The sequence below is a fragment of the Neopsephotus bourkii genome, unplaced genomic scaffold (genome assembly GCF_033783945.1).
Source record: "Neopsephotus bourkii isolate Nb327-2 ecotype Australia unplaced genomic scaffold, CSIRO-AGI_Nbou_v1 NB_1358, whole genome shotgun sequence".
NCBI classification, from domain to species: domain Eukaryota; kingdom Metazoa; phylum Chordata; class Aves; order Psittaciformes; family Psittacidae; genus Neopsephotus; species Neopsephotus bourkii.
In genome coordinates, this window is record NW_026901837.1 from 1,967,071 (window position 1) to 1,987,668 (window position 20,598).

The window sequence follows — 20,598 nt, forward strand, 5'->3', positions numbered from 1 at the left end:
GGGTGTTGCCTTTTCTATGACTCCTCTCCGTTTACAGGAATCTAGGAGGATGTAATAGATGTAAATATTCCCTGTCTTTGCCACTATGAGTTGGTCCTGGAAAGAAAAGATGGCTTCTGAGACAGTCTAGGAGTACCCTTCAGCCCTGTATTCAACCCAGGAGCAGTCCGCAGGGCAAGAAAATGTTTGAAAGGCAGTGATTGATTTAAGAGGTGTTGGAGATCTTGTTCCCAGCTTATCCTCTCAAGATGAAGTGATTGACTGTAGATGTCTCCAGAAGTGAGAAGATTTTAGAGAGTTAAGTTCTAAGATGTGGAGTGGCAACATATCACGACACCATAATGCCAGCCAGCCATTGCTGGAAGTTCAGCAAACAGCCTTGGGAACAGTTGTCTGTGCTTGTAAACAAGTGACTTCCGGACGACAGATTTGCTGAACTGACCAAGGGTGCCTGGGCTCTGACAGTAGCACCTCCAGCATGGCCAGAAACTATTTTATTTAAGAGTTCCAAAGGACAATATTACAGTTTCACATTCATCAAATACTGCATAGTTTCTGAGGGCATCCAAATTTGATTTTATATTCAGCAAAACAGCCCTTAAAGTCTACTTTTGAGTTGACTACTCCTTTGTAATTGTTCACATGTGCCTGTGGACAACCACAAATAGAAGAAAGCATTTTTTTTTTTTTCACGTGTTATTTAGCTTTCCTGAAGAGATGCTGTCCATAGGCACCTTATGCAACCACTCTACCTATAGAAAAAGCAACCTGGGATCACATGCTTACGAGGAAACTGAAATTTTGGGCACGCTTCGCCCTGTATGGCATTGGTACAAAGAACATGAATCTATGTATGGAAAACATCAAATGCGTAAGTACTGCTAGGAAAAGCTTATCAAGTCTGAGTATTTAGGGTGTGTTCATTGCTATTGGCGCATACATATGGCCAGTACTGATTTAACACTGGTAGCTTCTTTCTTTTCTGTTTCAAAGAGTCACACAGGATGAACAATCTTTTAGCTTTAACTAAAAGAAATAGTGCAACATGATGACATAGTAAAGTAAAAATGGTTTAGTGTATGTTTATAGATGATAACCAAAAACCAGTATACGTTTAACAAATGGACCTTTGAACATAACTAATCTCCTGAGGACAGGTAATTGTGAAGGAATCTTAATCCCAGCCCCACAAAAAGGATGTAATTCTGTGATCAGTTGACCCTGGCCAGCAATTAAGGACCCACCACCCTCTTGCTTTACTCTCCTCCCCACCCCTTAGTTGTAGAAAAGTCCTGGATAATTTTGCAAATTAGAACATTTGTGGTTAGTAAGCTTACAGTAAGGAAAAATAAGAGCTAGGCTTCAGAGCTGAATAAGACTGCCTAGGGAAGGCAGGAAAGACTATTTTTGCCCAGTATTTACTCTGTTGCATAGTTAGAGAAATATTTTATTTACAAAATAAATTAAATATGGTCTTTTAAATGAATAACTTAATAAAATGCAGGTTTGTGCATCTAACATTATTTCACTCTCTTTAAATTTTTATTGTGTAACCTTTTTCTTCCTTGTAGACTCTGTAGCCTTTTTTTTTCTTGAAGATTTGTTGACCTTACCTGTTTATATTTGTTAATCCATGTAAGCATGAATTTGAACACTAATCCGTGTCCAAGCAAAGAACTGAACATATTTTACCATAGCATCACATTCCCTGCTGTCCTGTGTCATTACTTAGCTAGTAATGAAGAGCTGTATTTGATCCATCTGTTCCATCCTGGAGGTTACTAGCAATGCCATCAAGTTTGTGTGACTGTTATTTTTGTCGTGTGACCTTGATTCCAAAGACCGTAAGGTACACGTGTTGTGTATGTCTTGAATGACTCCCAGAAGCTTGCTTGTGTCCTATCAGGTGGCTTTGATGTTTACTCTTGCTGTTATCTGGTGTTGATACCTCCTGCCACAAGTGTTTGCTGTCCAATGCTGGGTCTTGCTGATGATAAATCTGATGAAGCAGCTGCTGTTTTGAAACTGTTATGATAATGACCTACCACAGGCAGACTCTGAAGATTCTCACCATAATTGCAGGGCAAAAATTACTAGGTTGTACCTTTTACACCCTCTTTTTTCTTTAATACACTTTACCTGTTGATTACATTGTACGGCTTAATATTTGGGTCTGAGTTTTTACATGGCACCAACATAGCATGTATGCAACAGAAAATAAAAAATTGCAAAAGCTTGCATAAGTACAGGACATTTTTTAAATGTTTATTCAAACTATTTTTTTCCTAAAACTACTTTCCATTTCCTCCAAGGGTAAAATACATGGTTAAAAAAATGGCTTGAGGAGACCTTCTATTAATTGTTAGAGGTCTTCACTTTCCTTTCTTTTCCCCTTTCTGAAAGTGCTTTTAACATCTCTCATACTTTCAGAAGCATTTTCCTTTTTTCCACTCTGATTTTTGTATGTTTCATATGCCTGGAACAGTCTCATTATTTTCATCTGCTCAATAATCTGTCATCTCCCCAAGTCCCTTTGCAAATGTGCTTATTTTGTTCGCTTTTCACCCCTCCTTTTATGCTGCTCTGCTGTCCTTTAATCTAGCCCAAATTACAATTTAATAATGAAGATGAGGGTTGAGGAGAAGAGGCGGTTCTAGTTTCAAAAGTTAGCTGTAAAACAAACCCCTTCAGTCATATTGCATCTTCTGTTATTGTGGTCTAGGGTTTAGTCTGCTCAGACTTTTCAGGGTGTTTGTTCGTTTTCGTGTACTTGTGTACAGACTGAGGTGCAGAAATACTGCTGCATACAGCTTACAAAAACAAAGGGGAACTGAAGATTTTATTTAATGAAAACTGATGCCTGTTTACTGGGGAAGAGCAGGGCCTTTTAACAGAAAGAGTTTTCTAAGTGCTTGCCAAGGTTTCTATAGCAAAACTACTTTTCAGTCCAACTCTTGAATATTTGCCTAGTAGAGCATTATAAAAGAGCAGACTAAGGACATAGAATTAAGCTAAAACCAACACAGAGTGTAACTTAGTCAGTTTGGTTTGCCCCTTCCAGCCACTGTTGTTCTGAAGTTCCTGAAAATGTTATTGCACGTGTTGATTAGTGAGACCTGAGTTACTAAAATGATGTTGAACTTGCTTTCATTAGGGAAACGGAGACATCAGTGTCCTTTTGTTTCTGTAGCTCCTGTTTTTTTCTCATTAATTAATGGGAACACTAATAGAAAATTATGTTTCCTTTATTTTTTTATGTGAAAGATTTGTAGCTAACAGACTTACAGACCAGGCTACAGTGCTGCCTTTTGATGGAAACATAGTTCAGATCAAGTCTTTTAACAAGGTCATTTCTCTATGATGCTTCAGCATCGTTTTGTGCCATTTTAATTCTACATCTATAATTTAGCAGTTTACAACATTTAAACTAATGAAATTATCTATCTTGAAAATAAACTTCACATATTTAGGAATTATTTGTCATCCTTAGTGGCCTCTTCCTGATCCTTCGTTTCTTTGAAGTGAACATTACCTTATATGAAGACAGAAAAAAATACAGTTATGCATTATAGATAATGAGTATCTCTTGACAGAGATTTCAGAGTCTCTACCTTTGCAGAATGAAACGTTGCAGCTCTAAAGGTAAACTGTATTTTCAAATATGCATTTACTGCACACAGCAGCCTAGAGGAGGTTTTTAAAATGCTTGAACATCTGGCTTCTGAGACCAAGTCCAAAGATTTTAAACCTGTCACCTGTTTTGCTGTGTATGTAATACAGCAAAAAACATGATTGCTGTCTTTCTTTTCCCTTGCCTAACCGATTCTAGTAAGAGTGTTGATTCCTTTTGTTGTTTACTCTTGCTCTTTTTTGGAGATCCTTTTTTGAAAAGGAATCTGTGGCTCCTTTGCGTTTTTTTTTTTTTTAAGAAAGGAGGGGCTTATGTTATACTTTGAAAAACCATCAAGACAAAATACTCTGCTGTCTAAAACCCAGTGTTTTCCCCCAAAAAACAATGTTTCCCCCCCAACTCCTAAGGACTTATCTGTGGGAAATCCTAAATTCTTTGTCCCTTATGAAGGAGTTGCCCCATCTGGGTCACAAATGACAAGATAAATGCCTTGTTAAACTGGTTCTAGCCCCTAGAGGGTTGAAAGTAGGCAAATGCAAAAATTAAAATGGAAGGTTTTAGCAGGTAACTATAGAGTTGCTGGCAGATGACTCTGTAGTAAGTTATTGTAAATAGGACGTCCTAGATGACTTAAGTTGGTCTTTGAACTGGCTCCAGAATGACTTGCATTTCATGTGTAAAGTCGAAGACTCATAATACATTTGTACCAAATGATGCTTTAGGATAAAGTTTAATGTGTGAACTACTTTAAAATTAAAATGTGATTGAAATTGTAGTAGAGTTATTTTGTGTGATTCGAGGTGTTTACTTAATTACTCTTTGTACTCAACTGTCAATTAGACTTCTTGCGTAAACACTGAGCTACTTAACCTACTGAGATAGTCAGATAATATAAACTCCTTTGGCTCCAAAGGAAGGCCAGAAAAGTTTGTATGTGTTGCTTTAATTTCTTTGTTTGTTTTTTTTTTTAATGGTCACATGATCTGTTTTTGTCTAGAAGCTATCAGGAGCTTATACACTGCAGGTATGTAAAGCATTATAATCACTGAGATAGTATGCACGTATACTGGAACAATATGGTTTGCCATTTAGTGCCGTACCAGAATAATTCATTTCTTGATGACAGAGAACTGAAGCATGACACTGAGATGAAAATTACTTCCTTCACCAAACACCATGGAGGTTACTCCTGCTAGGTAAAGACCAGGTCAGGTTTATGTAAGAATATGTGATGCTATAGCTGTAGGCTAGTAAGAGCAAGTTCACTCCCATAAATTTTTCTTACTTCAGCTTCAAGCACAGCCATAGTAATATTATAATTTTATAGATGACATCCTTAATCAAAGATAAGGAGGATTATATCTAAATTTGCTTGTCACGTGGAGAGGAAGCTTTCATTAGCTATAGATTTGACCCAATCAGGAGAGTAGGTGTGGCTGAAGTGCTTATGGTGGACAAATCAAACTTGTTTTTACTCAGAAGTGTATGTGCATTGGGATTAGCCACCTCTGCTCTGTCTGTTTGTTAAATCTAAGAGACAACATAAATGTATTTCTTTTATAGAGGGGTGGCCACAGATCAGTGCAAGAGACAGAAAAAGTCTGTCTTAACCAGCTTCCTCAAAGTTAAAAACTTACCTATTTTTTTCCTAAGGATTTTTCTTTTGATATAATGATCTCATTATAGGAGCACATTGTTTCTACTCATTACAGAGACTCTGACAGCTTTCCTGTGTTCAGAACCGCTTGGCAGGCTCCATCCCAGACATTTAATATAATTAACTTGAAGGTGTTTCCTGCTCAGGATGTATTTAAGCATCCTAGGATGAACAAGCATTGAGGTTGGAGGATGAGCTCTTCATAACCAGTAGTTGAAGGCCTTGTAGTTTGGTAATCCAGAAAAGAGCTGTTAATGAGCAAAGTGGAAGCAGCATTAAGTAAGTGTACTGAATTGTAACAAAATGCTCATAATTTTAAATAACAAAGCCTTACACATAATTAGCTGGGCTGTCGGTGTCCCAGTTAAAAAGATAGTCTGCCTGGTTTGTCTGCACCGCCTTTCCCAGGAGCGTCTCATCTCCATTTTTCATTTTCCCCTCTTTTCTGTTTTTACGTTCTTTTATCTTCTCTGTCTGACAAGAGGAAAAAATACTGTCAGGAGGTAACTTCTCATTTCTGAAAAGGTGAAGCAAAACAAACTCTGAAAGTGAAGTATGTGATCTTCTGGTGCTGTAGAGTTAAGGTGTAGACAGGCAGGTAGGCTGCCTTGCAGTGAGCTTGTATCCAGGAGGAATCCTGAAGCTGGCTGCTGCTTGCTTTGTAAGCTAGTCCTTCCTAAGAAGCCAATATGACTTCAAAGGAGCACTTCATAGTGTAAATTGATGTTACAGTGTCTGAGCTAGCAGAAAGCCTAATATGAATAAAGCCCATCCACATCCATGTATTTCTTTTGATGTGTAACTTCTTGACAATTTAAATATCTATATTAATTGTTCCTACAAGTATGTAAGATTGAAGAGCGCGATGATAATCCATGGAGCTACAGAATGTGCTGGGAAATGGTATCTTATGTTGTTGTGCTAGAATTTATGACCAGACCACTTTTTATACCACATTTGAGGCTTCACTTGATACATACCAGGTTTGAGTTACCTTTCCACCTTCTCCATTGTTCTCTGACTTAAAAACTTAGTAATTTCCAAGACTCCCCCGGACTACTTTTTTCTGCTGGAGTCATGACTTGAAAAGCTATAGGAAGTATAAAAGCAGATTTCTAAAAGTTGTATCTTTACATATGCTGCTGTTGAAGCATTATAAAATGTTTTTCATAAATACAATTGTAAATACACATAGAAATTGGAGACTGTTTTCTCCAAGTCGTAGACCTAGCCTGTTAAATACATTCATAAATTGTGAGTGAGTGTTTTCGTCCTTTAAGACAGGATTCAAACTTCACTCAGATGTTCCACATAGAAATATGCAGAGAATTTGAATGAGAGTAATTAGTGGTTTCTTAAACCAAAAATAGTGAATTGTTAGGACTTATATGAAAATCTTTGTAGCTGCATGCTTTTAAGCAAGTAAGAAAATCCATATTAATGTATTTTGCAGTAACTATCATTATTTGAAACCTGAAGTTATACAGTCCATTATTATGTCTGGAAGTGACAAAACATCTCACATTACAAAAGCTGACTTTATCTAAGTATAACTTCATGTTTTCCTATTTCTTCGTACTGAATATATAATTTTAATTCAATCCTCCATTCCTGGAATCAGTCACTGTAATAAATTGCTCTTCCTTTCTAGTTAAGGCTCAGTAAAATTTTAATGGCTGCTTCTTAAACCTGAATTTCCAAGTCTACATTCCTAACTGGTGCCTCTATAGTGCCACTTTTTAAAATATATATATATTTTTTTCTTCTCTGCAGCACGTTTGTAACTGCTGTATAGGTTAGCTAGGTATTTAGATCATTGATATTCAGAAATGACATAAGAAACTTACATTAATGCAATTTGTAATCGCAGATCTTCATTGAATATAAGCCACTGTTATTTTCTGAGCAGAAGGTGGCTCAGCGCTTTGTTGCCAAAAGCCTGAGTTTCAATTAGGCTCAGCATAATTGATGTGAATGTAAAGCGGCTGGTACCACACTAGTTGGTTTTCTTTGTTCTAGACAGTGGGCTAATTTAGCTCATGAAATCAACTCCTTTTAGATGAGTTCCTTTGCTCTAATTGCAGGGTGTGGTTTATGAAGATTTTGATGAATAGATAAATTGATGAGTTTATGCAGCACCACCCAAACCTCACAAGTCCTGCATGTGTCTCATTCATTTGGCCCTTTCCTCAGTCTCTCCGGCAGTGCTGCTGGGGGTTCACTCACTGTGTGTGCCCAGTTCATGAGACCTCCACAGGCATCTCTTCATTAGCCCAGTGGGTGCAGGAGAGGCTGGAGCAGGCAAGAGCCCCAGCATTAGGCTGCTGAAAGGCTGTCTAATCTTCCAGGATCTCACGCTGACAGGGACCTTTGTGTAAGCTGTGGTCCCCAGCCACAGCCTGGTGCTGTGGTCATTGATTTCTGTATGACAAGATGTGGCCCTGCCACAAGACCTAGTGTTCAGGTGCTAGTGCATCCCTCCCTGCTGCCTCTGTACCCATCCTGCATGGGATGTCTTGTCTTTGGCCAAGGGTAACTTGAGGGGCCTGTTTTGGTGCATGCAAACCTGTTTCATCTGTTCTTGTGGACAGGAACTTTTTCCCTAAGAATTAAAGACTTTCCTACTTGCTGCTGGAATGGCACTGTGTTTAGAGATGCCCAGATGAATGGGACTTTTAAAAAGTGGAACTTTAGTCTAAAACAGATTACTAGATGCTCACAACCAACTCTGAAGAGCAAAGAGCACAAACTTTGTTAATTTTTTTCCAATTATCCCTTTGAACCAAATGCTAATACTTAACATAAAAGAGTGTGTGTGTTTGGGAGGGAGAATGCTGCCAGTGTGAGTCTTCTTGTTCAGAAGTATTTTCATGTCCCTAAATTTGTAAACACCTTTCTGTATCTCTTGTCATAGCTAGAGAAAGTAGCAAAATTATGCAGTAACATATTTCTGTTCATCAAGTCATGGTGAGTCAGTGTGAACAAAGGAAGAAAAGCATCATGTGTTTAAATGAATGAGTGATGCTGGCTTTCTGTCTCCTCGGTCAAACAGCTTCATCTGGTTCTTTGACCTTCTTACTATATAAAATATTACTTTTGTTAGGTAAGGCAATGTGATGATTATTGTTTATACAGTGCTTTAAAGGTAGGCTGGAATATAAGTATCAAGATCAGATTTACACTCAGTGAGATAGTCCAGTGCATAGTTACAATTGATCTCTGGGGGCAAGACTGTTACTAGTGTACTTCCTCATTGCCCACCAAAACTGGAATTTGACTTTGCTTGGTGCTGGATGCTACTTCAGTGTCAGACATGATATTAAACATTATTACTACAAAGTAACAAATTTCGTTCTGTATCTCCTCTGGAATATCTGTCAGCTGAGCATCTGTCAGATGCTCTCAGAAGTTGCCAATACTTACACATATTCAAAGAATCAGGTTTCCAGTGAGGGGTTTATTTATAGAGCTTAATTTTTTCCTCCCAAAAAATAGGAGTAGAAAAATTATGGTGGAAAATTTCAGGAATATTTGTAAAGTCAATTTTTACTGATAGGCTTTAGCTATCTCCCAAACAAAGTTGCATACGCAGAGATGATGTGATGTCAACACTTGGCTGCAAGAGGAATCGTTATCACAGACAACACGGGTTTGCTGGGGCACATCTGGCGTCTATGTAGAGGTGCCACCCAGTGGCCAGATGATAATAATGAGGTTTTCTGACTAATTCAAATAAAAAAAAAAAAAAGGGGTGGAGGGGAGGGAAGCTCAAAGGAGGGTTTCTTATAATAGAACTTAATTTTTTTTTTTTTAGGCTTTACAATCAGCAGATGGGGTTTAGTTTCTTGAAAAGTAGTAACAGCAAAAATTGTTAATGTTCTTCAAATTGCAGAATTAAAAAGAACTTCAGTTAATTCAAATAGCTTCCAAGTAATCAAACAACGCATTCCTCCTTTGAAACTAGGTTTTAGAAAGTGTATATGTTCCAGTTGTACCAAACCAAGCTGCTCTTTTTGTTGTTTTTATTAGATTATAGTTTCTTCCTATGCAAACAAGAGCTAGAAATACAATTTAAGAGAAATGATTGTCTGTGGTAGATGTTAGCTGAAATTTATGATGCATCTCCTCATAGTGACATTAATACAGAATGATGATCATCTGGGTCATAGATATAAAAAGGGGAAAGTGGAGTTGCTGCATTTATGATGCCAGCAAGATACAAAGTTAAATCTATTACTATATATTCAATCTACAGGATTAAATTCCATTGTTGAGATTAATAGGAGACAAAAGAGTGAAATGGTGATGAGCATCTGGTACAGGCCTGGTGTACATCAAGCTCTCCACTACCATTCATGAAGATTTTAACTAGCTGTACAATGGCTGGGTTTCTGGTGCAGCTAAAATCATTATTCACTGAATTTCCGGACTACCTAGGAGATAACCTTGTACTTCAAAAGCATCTATTCTCGGCCTCAGGTGTCTGTATTGGGTTTATTTCCCAATTAATAGAGGTACTAAAGAAGTTAACTTTAAACATAATTAATAACATCAATAATTTCTATGACAGCAGGGCTTTTTGATTCTGTAAAACAGGAAAGGGTCACTTGGGGTGAGAAACCAGAAGCTGCTTGGATTCACTGTATTAAAGATTTGGCTTCAAAACACACTCTGTACCTGTCTTAGGACTCAGGAAAACACATTTTGAAGGACTAATGACTGTAGTATTTCCAATTGTATGCTGTTTGAAGCTCAAGAAAGCCAGAACCTTGAAACCATTTCATTTCATGAGCAGTTGCTCAGAGCTTTAACAAACTGCCAAATGCAAACAAATACATTTAATAACCTGAAATTAATATATTGTACTGGGAAGGCAGTAGGGCTGAAAAAACAAACACATGTAGGTATGGCAGTGGACAACAAGTATGACAAGTTTGTGGTGTTACAGTGGCTCAGAAAAAGCTCTGTTTAGTCTTTGTGTGTGCAAATGTATCGTGGCACAAAGCAGCGAGGCAGCAGACCTGCTTTTCGTGATTTTTGGTGTGACTGGAATGGGAACACTGTGGCCAGCTCTGGACGCATCTTTGCTGGAGGGGTGTTGTCAGAAGGAATCAGAGAGGAGAACGCTGGAATTCATTTACAAAAGGGAAAATTATGCTAAATAATGGCTGAGTGGAGAGATACAGCTGAAGCCTGCAAATATTTAAATGGTGTGAATTTGCCAAACAAAGGAATTATTTAGGCTGACACAGTAAGGCAGAGTGGGGTAACTATAACAAAAGGTACTTTGGGGTGAGATATAAACCCTGTTATTAAGATGTATGACAGAACACTCCAAAATAAGCTAGCAGGAGTATATCTGCCCTAGCAAGATGTGACCTAAGGTAGTTTAAACAGACTTTTCTATCTCTAGGATCTAGAAAGGCGGAGGCAGAAAGGTAAAACTTGATTCACCTGTGAATGTGAAGGCTGGCCATTAGATGGCAGGGTGCTGGCACAGGAGAGTGCGTACTGCCCTGCTGCTTCTAGTGCCGTGCCCCAGGAATTGCTCAGAACCACTCATAAGTTCCGTGGAGAAGTTTGAGTTGCTCAGTTTTCCTATAAAAATCATACACGCACCCTGTCACTCCCACGGCAGAAAGTCATACAACAGCTGTGTCCCAAGCACATGTCCCTTAGAGAACGTGTGTGTCTGGTCTGGCTTTGCACTCCTTGAAAGCCCGTGTGGGTAGGTAGGTAGCTACAAAAGGTGTTTAGCTACCCCAGTGTAACAAACCACTTTGTGTGGGAGCTGAAGTCGGCTCTTTTTTTCTATAACCAGGTGTACAGTAATGGAACTGCTGAGGCAGTGGGAAGGGGTGGTGTAAATGCAGTAAGTAGCTTGCTGCGGACTGTGCAGGAAGTCCACATACTGGTTTTGTGGAGGAGACGACTGAAAGAGTAACAAGCAGTAACTTTGTATGGAAAACTTCAGCCTAGAGCTGACTGGTGCTCAAAATATATTAAGCAATTCAAATAACGTGCAATAAAAAACAAAAACAAAACCAAAAAACAACAAAACCCAAAACAAAAAGGAGTCCAAAACTTGTTTAAAATACAGTCTACACAGCTAAAGGATCTGCCTCAGGGAGCAATCCTTACATATGCATCCACACCTCTCACACCTCTGGAGTGAACTGGCTGTGTTTGTGCTGCGTAACACTTGACCTGAGTCCGATGCCCCTCTAGCTCTAAGACCTTAATTATATTTTTGTGGCTTCAGTTCAAAGTGTCTGAGGTAATGTGAGGCCTGCTCTGCTGCCTGCAAGACCGGTGTTTTTATAGCATTATGCCAAAGGTACGCTGCATGCTGTGGGGTTTGATGCGGGGGATACAAGGGGTGTCTGAAGGTAGGAGGCTATCTGAGATGGTGTAGGGCAGAAGGAGCCAAAGCTGGTATGGTTCCATCCTTGCTCTGCCATCTGTAGGGCAGCCCATCAGCAGAGCTAGACCTCAGCTTTGCTTTGGAGAGAAGTAGTTGGTTTCCTCCAGAGAAGAGTCTTAAGCACAAAATGATGCATGTGCAGTATGGCTGACAAGGGGACTGGACCAGGGAATGAACCAGGGATGTAAATTATTTGAGAGTGTAGGTGTACCTGTCATAGTCACAAGCACCACAGTAGTGGGTGAGACAGGGAAAAGCCCCTTACTGCTCTTATTGTTGTTCTGTGTTTTGCAGTAAATCCTTAGCACAGACATTTTGCTGATCAAATTGATACTTGCTGGTCCCAGGGAAAAATTTAAGTGCTGATATGGCGTGGGAGTGGGGAAACTGGGCAGAGGATCTGAATAAACAAACAAAATGTCTTCATTCCGTTTTAATGAAGCTGCTCTTGCTTGTACATGCTCTCTCTTAAAAAAAAAATTATCTCATCCTATAAGTGTTGATTGAAAATGGGAATTACTATGCAAGAACCATCTACCAGGTACAGACTGAAGACTGTTCTGAAAACTAGCAGACTGGAGATGGATATCAGGGCTGAATATCCTGGATTATGAGGGAAGCCATGGTTGTAAAATTATAAGGATGCCAGTGCAGTAAACACTGTTAGTTTAAAATGTATGGCCATCTCCTTTTTTGTTGTGAGTTGTTTGCTTATTGGTCCTGTATTAGTGTTTTCATATACTTTTGTCTTCAGCTTAATCCCCTTCAAAATGATTTGTAATTGTCATGATATTTTAAGACAGTATCTTAAGACAGCGCTGTATTACTATTAGGGACTTAGGTGCGGACAGGTATGAGCAATGGGGCCGACGTGTGCGATCTGCAGCATAAAGAGAGTACTCCCCAGTTTAATTCCTATCTGGTTGTTTCCTTTTCCAGTCAGTCGTGATGTGAACCAGTATTCTTGTACTGGTAAAAAGAAGATGGATGTACATATAGAACTTCTCCTTCCTCCTTTTAGTGCCTCAAGCTCTCTTCAAAAGCTTGGTGGTTACCAAGGCCTCCTAGCTGCTGTTCCTTTTACTTTACTGAAGAATTTATTATTTTCATTAGCAATATCAAAATGTGCTGGTTTTAGCTCTGATGGAAGTAGTTCTCTTAATAGTAGCTAGTATGGGGCTATGTTTTGGACTTGTGCTGGGAACAGTACTGATAACACAAGGATGTTCTAGTTACTGCTGAGCAGTGCTTGCACAGCATCAAAGACTTCTGCTCTTCACCCCACCCTACCAGCAAGTAGGCTGAGGGTGCACAAGAAGCTGGGAGGAGACTCAGCCAGGACAGCTGACCCCAACTGACCAGAGGGGTATTCCATACCATATGGTGTCATGCTCAGCAGATACCGCAGGAAGAAGAAGGAAAGGGGGGGATGGGACATTCGGAGTGATGGCATCTTACTAAGTCACCGTTACACATGATGGAGCCCTGTTGTCCTGGAGATGGCTGAGCACCTGCCTGCCCGTGGAAGGAGTGAATGAACTCCTTGTTTTGGTTTGCTTGCTCATGTGGCTTTTGCTTTATCTATTAAAGTGTCTTTATCTCAGACCATGATTTTCTCGCTTTTACTCTTCCAGTTCTATCCCACATCCCACCAGGTGGGAGGGAGGAAGTGGCCCTGTGGTGCTTAGCTGCTGTCTGGCACCACAGCTGTGTCAGACAAATGTCAGACACACACTGCTGTAGACCAGGTAACCATACTCTGAGCATTTTTTACATGATCTGTTGTAATATTTAGTAGCCAAACATGTAACAAACAATAAACTATCCAGTCTGTCATAAATATTCACCCCACCATTTTCCTGATTTGTGAATTCTTACCTCCACAGACAAGGCTCCTCTCCAAGGGCCTCCAACAATCGATGGGCCTTGCAAAACTTCTGGGAGGGTTTCATAATGTGCCCAGCATGTTGCAAGCATCCTTTTCCCCTGGGCCCTTGGGGCTCTGAGCGAGTGCGTATGGTAACAGAAGCAACCCTAGGTGAGGAAAGCAAGGGTGTGGGCTGACAGTGCGTCAGCTCCTCTATGGTAACTGTCCACCCGCCTGCCCTTGCCCCACGGTGAGTTTCTCTGCAGGGAGCTGGGGCGAGCTGCTCAGCATTTGGGCTGGAAGGAGAGAATTTGGCTGCACAGTTAAGGCAGCGATGGTGCAGCGCTGTGCCTTCACACCTTGGCTTGCCTCTGGGAGCTTGTGTGCCTGCCTGTGCCTTCAGGCGGGAAGCGTACCACAGTGTTTCCTTGGAAAACTGCCCGTTGCCATAAAGTAAAGCTTTTGGGAGGCTCTGGTGAGCTCAGCTCATCAGCAGATTTTTGGGAGGATGTACCTGAAACCGGGAGGAAATTCAAAGAGTGCCTTTTCTCACCCCTTTGGAAATCTGGTGTTGGCTGTTTTCCAGCACACTGTCTTTGGGTTGAAACTTTCCATGCTGCTTCTGCCAGCTCCAGCTTCTGGTGTGAAATTGGGTCCTGTAAAAAGAGGTGTCTGAAAAAATCCAGTGCTGCTTCACCATACTGGGAGATCAGAGGCTTCCTGGCTGCCACACCACAGACCTGCTAGTGCCCTGAGGTCTCATGGTGTCTCAGGGGCTGATGGCCTGTCAGGAGTGGCCCCATGGAGGTGAGGCTTGCTGGAGGGGGGACAGCAGGTGCCTTCTGGTGGATGTTGCTGTCTTGCCTGGGGACCAGCACAGCCCCCTTCTGCAGCAGGGGATACTGAGGAAACACCATGACTTCCTGTGTAGGACGTGTTTGCTCCTAGAGCTTCCTCCTTTTGGCATTTTGATGCAAGGGATCGATGGCATGTTGTTTTCTGACACATGTTCATTATATAGCACTTAGGGGGAAGATGCTTGGCACCAGCCCAGCAGCACCATTACAAATGGTGGCCTCAAATGTGAGTGTTGGTGTCACCTCAACACTGAACAGCTCTTCTGTCTGCTTCCCATGGTGTGCTGTTATTTTCCTCTTCCTTACCCAGACTTCAACTAAGTGCCTTTCCTGTCTCCTTCCCATACTATGTCACATGTTCCACTGCTCTGAGTCACTGAGTTGATAGTCCTCAGACTACGGGTGCTCCCTTGAGCAGTCTTATAGAGGCCTCAAGTATATACATTCGACAGGGTAGGGTGCAAGAGGATATTTAAGCACTAGGTGAGCAGCTGGTTAATGCCACTTGTGAATTCTCTCATATACAATGTGTGCGGAACCACCCCAAAAGCAATGTCCATTGGTAGAGGCAGAAAATGAAATTCAGGATTAACAGCTCAAAGTCACCTATGGCTTGGAGAAGGTAACCAGCTATTGAGAGCAATGCAATTTCTTCCTTATAAATAGGTAAATAAACAAAATAATTGCACATGTTTATTGGGATATGTGTTAAAATGTCAAAACATTTTCACCACAATTATGCAATAAACTGAACACCTCTATAAATATGCCTGAGGCTTTTCTGCTGCCTTATTTCACTCTTTGAAGATTCTTTATGGCAGTCAGTTATAAAACTGAATTTGCAAGTAAAGCTGTACAAACAGAACTAGGTTTGAGACTTCGTGATGAGTCTGGAAAAGTAGCCTATGGGAAAGAGAGTTTTGCTCCAACTGAAATGGGGAATATGCATATGTTAAGGACAAACCAAACCAAACCAAAATATTTTGAGACTTTTTTTTTTTTTTTCTGAAAGCAGATATTTGTTGAGGGTGTTTTCTACCTAAAGATCTCTCAGTGTTTCAAACTGGGAGTCGTTCATTGGATGGTGACCAGTACTGTCAGGGATTGTGTGTGAGGCTGCACGCGCCCTGTGAGGAGAGGATGGAGATTTGGGGCTTGTTCAGTCTGGGGGAAGAAGCAGCTCTGGCAGGTGATGAGGAGCCCGGAGGTCCCCCGTAAATGTGAGGAGGTCACCAAGAAGACAGACCCATTGTCTTCATAGTGGTGCATGGCAGAAGGACAACAGGCAAAAATTGAGAAAGGAGTGATTAGGCTTCATGTAAAGGAAAACGTTTTCAGAAGTTATAGAATCATAGAATAGATAGGGTTGGGAAGGACCTTAAGATCATCAAGTTCCAACCCCCTGCCATGGGCAGGGACACCTCACACTAAACCATGCCACCTAAGGCTTTGTCCAACCTGGCCTTGAACACCACCAGGGATGGAGCATTCACAACTTCCCTGGGCAACTCATTCCAGTGCCTCACCACCCTAACAGGAAAGAATTTCCTCCTTATATCCAATCTAAACTTCCCCTGTTTAAGTTTTAACAGGTCACCCCTTGTCCTGTCACTACAGTCCCTAATAGAGAGTCCCTCCTCAGCATCCCTATAGGCCCCCTTTAGATACTGGAAGGCTGCTATGAGGTCTCCACGCAGCCTTCTCTTCTCCAGGCTGAACAGCCCCAACTTTCTCAGCCGATCTTCATACGGGAGGTGCTCCAGTCCCCTGATCATCTTTGTGGCCCTCCTCTGGACTTGTTCCAACAGATCCATGTCCTTTTTATGTTGAGGACACCAGAACTGCACACAATACTCCAAGTGAGGTCTCACAAGAGCAGAATAAAGGGGTGGATCACCTCATTTGACCTGCTGGTCACACTCCTTTTGATGCAGCCCAGGATACGGTTGGCTTTCTGGGCTGCAAGTGCACACTGCTGGCTCATGTTCATTTTCTTATTGACTAACGTTAGTTGACTGGTTAAAGCCCTGGGCAACCTGGTGTGACCCCCCTTAAGGCAGGACATTGGACGAGACTTGCTGTGGTCCATTCCAACCTGAACTGTCCTATGATCCCCTGAAAAATACTGCCCAGTTTTAAAATAAGAAAACCCAAACAAAATACATGCATTTTTTAAAAAGCTGGATTTTATCTAACTGTTGAATCATCTAAAGGGCTAAATATTTAAAACAACATTGTTATCAACCTTTTTAATGAAACCTGATCTTCAGAGAATTCTTTATTCTTGCTACTTAGATTTTTCAGACAGTGAAATGAAAGAAATTATATAAAGTTAGTCAGTTTTTACTATTTTATTTCTTAGGAGACTAAATGAACTTTTCCACATTCTTCAGACTCAGAATTTCCAAACTGGCATGGCAGAATTAACATAAGCAAAATTAGGTCCTTTAAGCTTTAGGACTAACTTGGCAAGAAATAATGTATTGTTTTAAAGATTGAAAACACTCTCAAAGTGTATTCTTTTGGGACAGCAAAATGGGACAGATTTTGGGACAGATGGGACAGCATCTTCCCAAAAGTTGATGCCCTTTTGTTTTGAGAATTTAACTGATTCCTCATTGATAGCTTCCGGAAGGAAGGTGAACAGAACAGTGATGTAATGTGGAACTATAAACCCCAAATGTTGTAATCTGCTATGTCCATAGAGATGGAGTGACATAAGATGACTAATTTTTCTGCCTTGTGACTTTGATGTGGTTGTCCTGCTGGATATTACATTTGGTGTTTGGTTGTTTTGTTATCAGGAAAAACCTGACAAGTTAGAGTTTGGGATCGCTAAAGCAGGTGGGATGAATTAATATCCAATAAGAGGAGCAAGTCGTTTGGCTAAAATAAAGCTGTAAACTTTACAAGCACCAGAGGCCTTGAACCACTACAACAGAAGAAAACTGCTTAGTGTGTTTTGTCAAGAAATACAGCAGATACTAGCTCAGACTTTATTTCACTAGAATGTATTAACTGAACAAGGTTTACTCTCCTTTCAGGTACTATGATCTGTCAGGCAGACGCTATACTGTTCAAGAAGATGAAATGCCATCAGCAGTCTGTCCGCACTCTTTTGTTCTTCCAGCGATATCAATGTCTACTGCCTCATTACCAGCAGCACTTAGAAAGGTAAGAGAACTAAATACATGTGTTTACAGAAAATACATATATACATAATGCACTCACACATGTATCATAAAGAAGATTACTATTCTGAAAACAAAATTTAACACTAGCTATAATTGTAATCTTTCTTTAAAAGACCTATGTTTGAAATAATGGAAAAATTTCAAATTAATATCATATACGGAAATAACAAAGGTACATAATGACTATAGCTGGCATGAAGAGCCAACAGTGGAAATGGCTCGAGGAGATCTTCCACATGCTCTCACAAACCATATGGCTTTTTCCTTTTTTGTTCATAAAATATATATAGGCAAAAATAATAAAGGAAAAGCACCTACACTTCTACAGTCTATGCTAAGTTTTATTGCAGAGAAGGAGAAATGGCTGTGCATTTGTTTTCTAATGTTCATTTAGCTCATGTAGTGTTACTCATGTGCTTGGCAGCAGTGTTACTGTATGGAAGCAAGGTAGGGAAAATGCTAATTACTTCTGTTCTAATGTGAGAATTTAATTTCAGATTGCAGACAAGGTTGTGCAATGCCGTTCTTGTCTTTATTGTAATCTTTCCATGGAAAGAGAAATACTTTTCTTTTTTTTTTTCCACATTAGCAGAAGTACATAGCAGGCCAGTATCTAAAAAAGTTGATTTTTTCTTTCTTGTGGAACTAATATTCATTTGAATATATTTGATGAGGGCTCAAAATATCCTGTCTTTAAAACAAAATTTTATTGTCTATTCTTTTCGAGCCAGTAAATCTCATCTATTAATTTCTGTATGAAGCCTTTTGGAAAGACTCATTGGTCTTTAGTTGAACACACAAATAATATACACCCCAAACATCCGCTGTGGTCTCATTCATCATCTTAGTTCTTTTTATACTGTAGAAACATGCCTACAAAAAGACCTGAGTTCCTTACAGCAAAATGGCATACTGCTGTGATGGGATATTTCTATTGCAGTAGAGCTAGCTGGGGAATTAGCTTTCCAACAATAAAAACCTGCTGTTCACCCTATTGCTGTCTTGGATGGACTCATGTGTTCGCAGGGACTTCTAGAAAAGCAAGTAGACGTTTGAATTTTTTAGTGGAAATTTAAGAATGGCAGAATTCAGCTGTCATTTAGTGAGCTTGTGAGTTGGCATTTTGTTCCTCTTTTGAAATAAATTGTTCATACTTACAGCTAAGTTAAACTGTTGGGGTGTCAATCCTCTAACCTGGAACCAATTAATTTGTAGTAAGAACATTTAAAAGCCCTTAAATGAAGCATCTAAAAGAGTATCAGAGCAGGCTACATCATTTTATATTTTGAAGCGTAACACAAAGGTCTGATTGTAAGATAAATCATGAAAATCAAGGAAATTGTGTGTGGGGTGTGTGTGTGTACGTGTGTGTGTGTGTGAATTCAGCAGTTTCTTCTGTATTGGGATAATCTACTAATGTGAGTGATAATACAGTCACCTGATGATGACAGATGGCATATGGAGATGTAATGAAGCCCTGCCTTTCCTCAGCATTTCTTGTGGGATAGCAGTGGAAAACAGTTGATGACAGAACATAAGCTATTTGCACCAGGTTCCTCTCTGTTGCTGTTCTCTATATGGAGATCTGCTCATAAACCTTTCAAAGGTGAATGTACCAAGCAGAGTCTTGCAGACTAATATACACAGCCTAATTTGTATTATCATCTGTTTTTGCCTAATTTAGGTTATTTCCTTTACCTCAGATAATTAGAAGCTGACTCCAACAATGACTAAAACAGACCAGCTCTCCTGCATTCTTTTACTAATTAAATAGTCTTCCTAAGTAACCTTGCTTATCAGCCTCTGGAGCTGGTTGACGTTTGGATTTGTTTTCTGGAGGGGGGGGAGGGGGGAAGTGATTTAATTTTGCTGCTTTCCTTTTCATTTTTGTGGAAGTGATCATTAAACGATAGAACTCACTTTCACCTAAATTCCCTTCCACTCTCAGCCAGTTCGTGCCTACTAGTCAGCAGAAGATCTAAAATAGCCACTCCCTTAATGGTTTTCTTCACCTTCTGAAGAAAAAGCTGTCCCCAGCATATTCCAAGAACTTGTTGGACTGTCTCTGTCTTGTATTTCTTTTCCAGCAGAAAGAAAAAAAAATTAATTCCAAGAAGTAATTAAAGCCGTCAGGTTCTGTCCTTTTGGATGCTTCCCTTGCTGATCAAAAACCAAGTCTTCTCTCCACCCAATTAACTAGTGTGTAATAAACTTCTATCATAACATACCCTGGTTTTCCGCTTTCATCTTCTTCCAGGATTGTTGAACTAATCTTCATCTTACCTATTCCTTTACTTCACAGCGACTGTTCTTGATACACAGTGTAACTTTGTTTCTCTTTTTGTTTGACTTCCACAAATAGCTACAACCTTCTGTATCAAGATTACTTTCTCATCAGATATCTCTGATGCTGATTCAGATGTACTTCCAGTTCTGTACAAAGATTTCTACTTTTTTCCTTTGCAAGGCCATCTGGAACCTATCACTTTGTTTTAAGCTTCTGATTTGAACAAATGAAAATGTCAGCTGTGTAACAATGAGTGTTCTTATATATAAATGGCATATGGTGAAAATATGCGTTACATATTTTTATATAAAAATATTACATAATACTAACATAATTTATTTAACACCTATATTATTATTTATATAATATTTATATAAATTATATAAATAGCATATGTTTATTAAATCACTGGAGGTAGCTAGATCTTAATTTTCTTGATTCTTCTAGTCCTGTACTAATTAATGTGCAAAACATTTGTTTTACTAAACTGAAGGTTTAGCAGTTATTCTTTTGGTGTTTTGGCAAATAGTAATTTGGTAACACAATAAATTAAAAAAAAAACACAAACAAAAAAACAGACAAAATCCTAACCAAACGAAAACCCACCAACCCCCCCCCCAAAAACCAACAAAAAAAGGCATCAAAACCAAAAAACACCACAAACCAAGTAATTTCTAGATG

The 20,598-nt window shown here is 39.7% G+C and overlaps 1 protein-coding gene across 1 annotated transcript in view; it reads left to right on the plus strand.

The window, feature by feature from the left end:
* The window catches only part of CRYBG1 (crystallin beta-gamma domain containing 1), a 99,503-nt gene that overhangs the window by 14,779 nt on the left and 64,126 nt on the right, over positions 1-20,598 (plus strand). Inside the window, exon 2 of the mRNA XM_061366755.1 lies at positions 17,481-17,610. Coding sequence (XP_061222739.1) covers positions 17,481-17,610 — 130 coding nt within the window. The remainder of the gene's footprint in view (positions 1-17,480; positions 17,611-20,598) is intronic.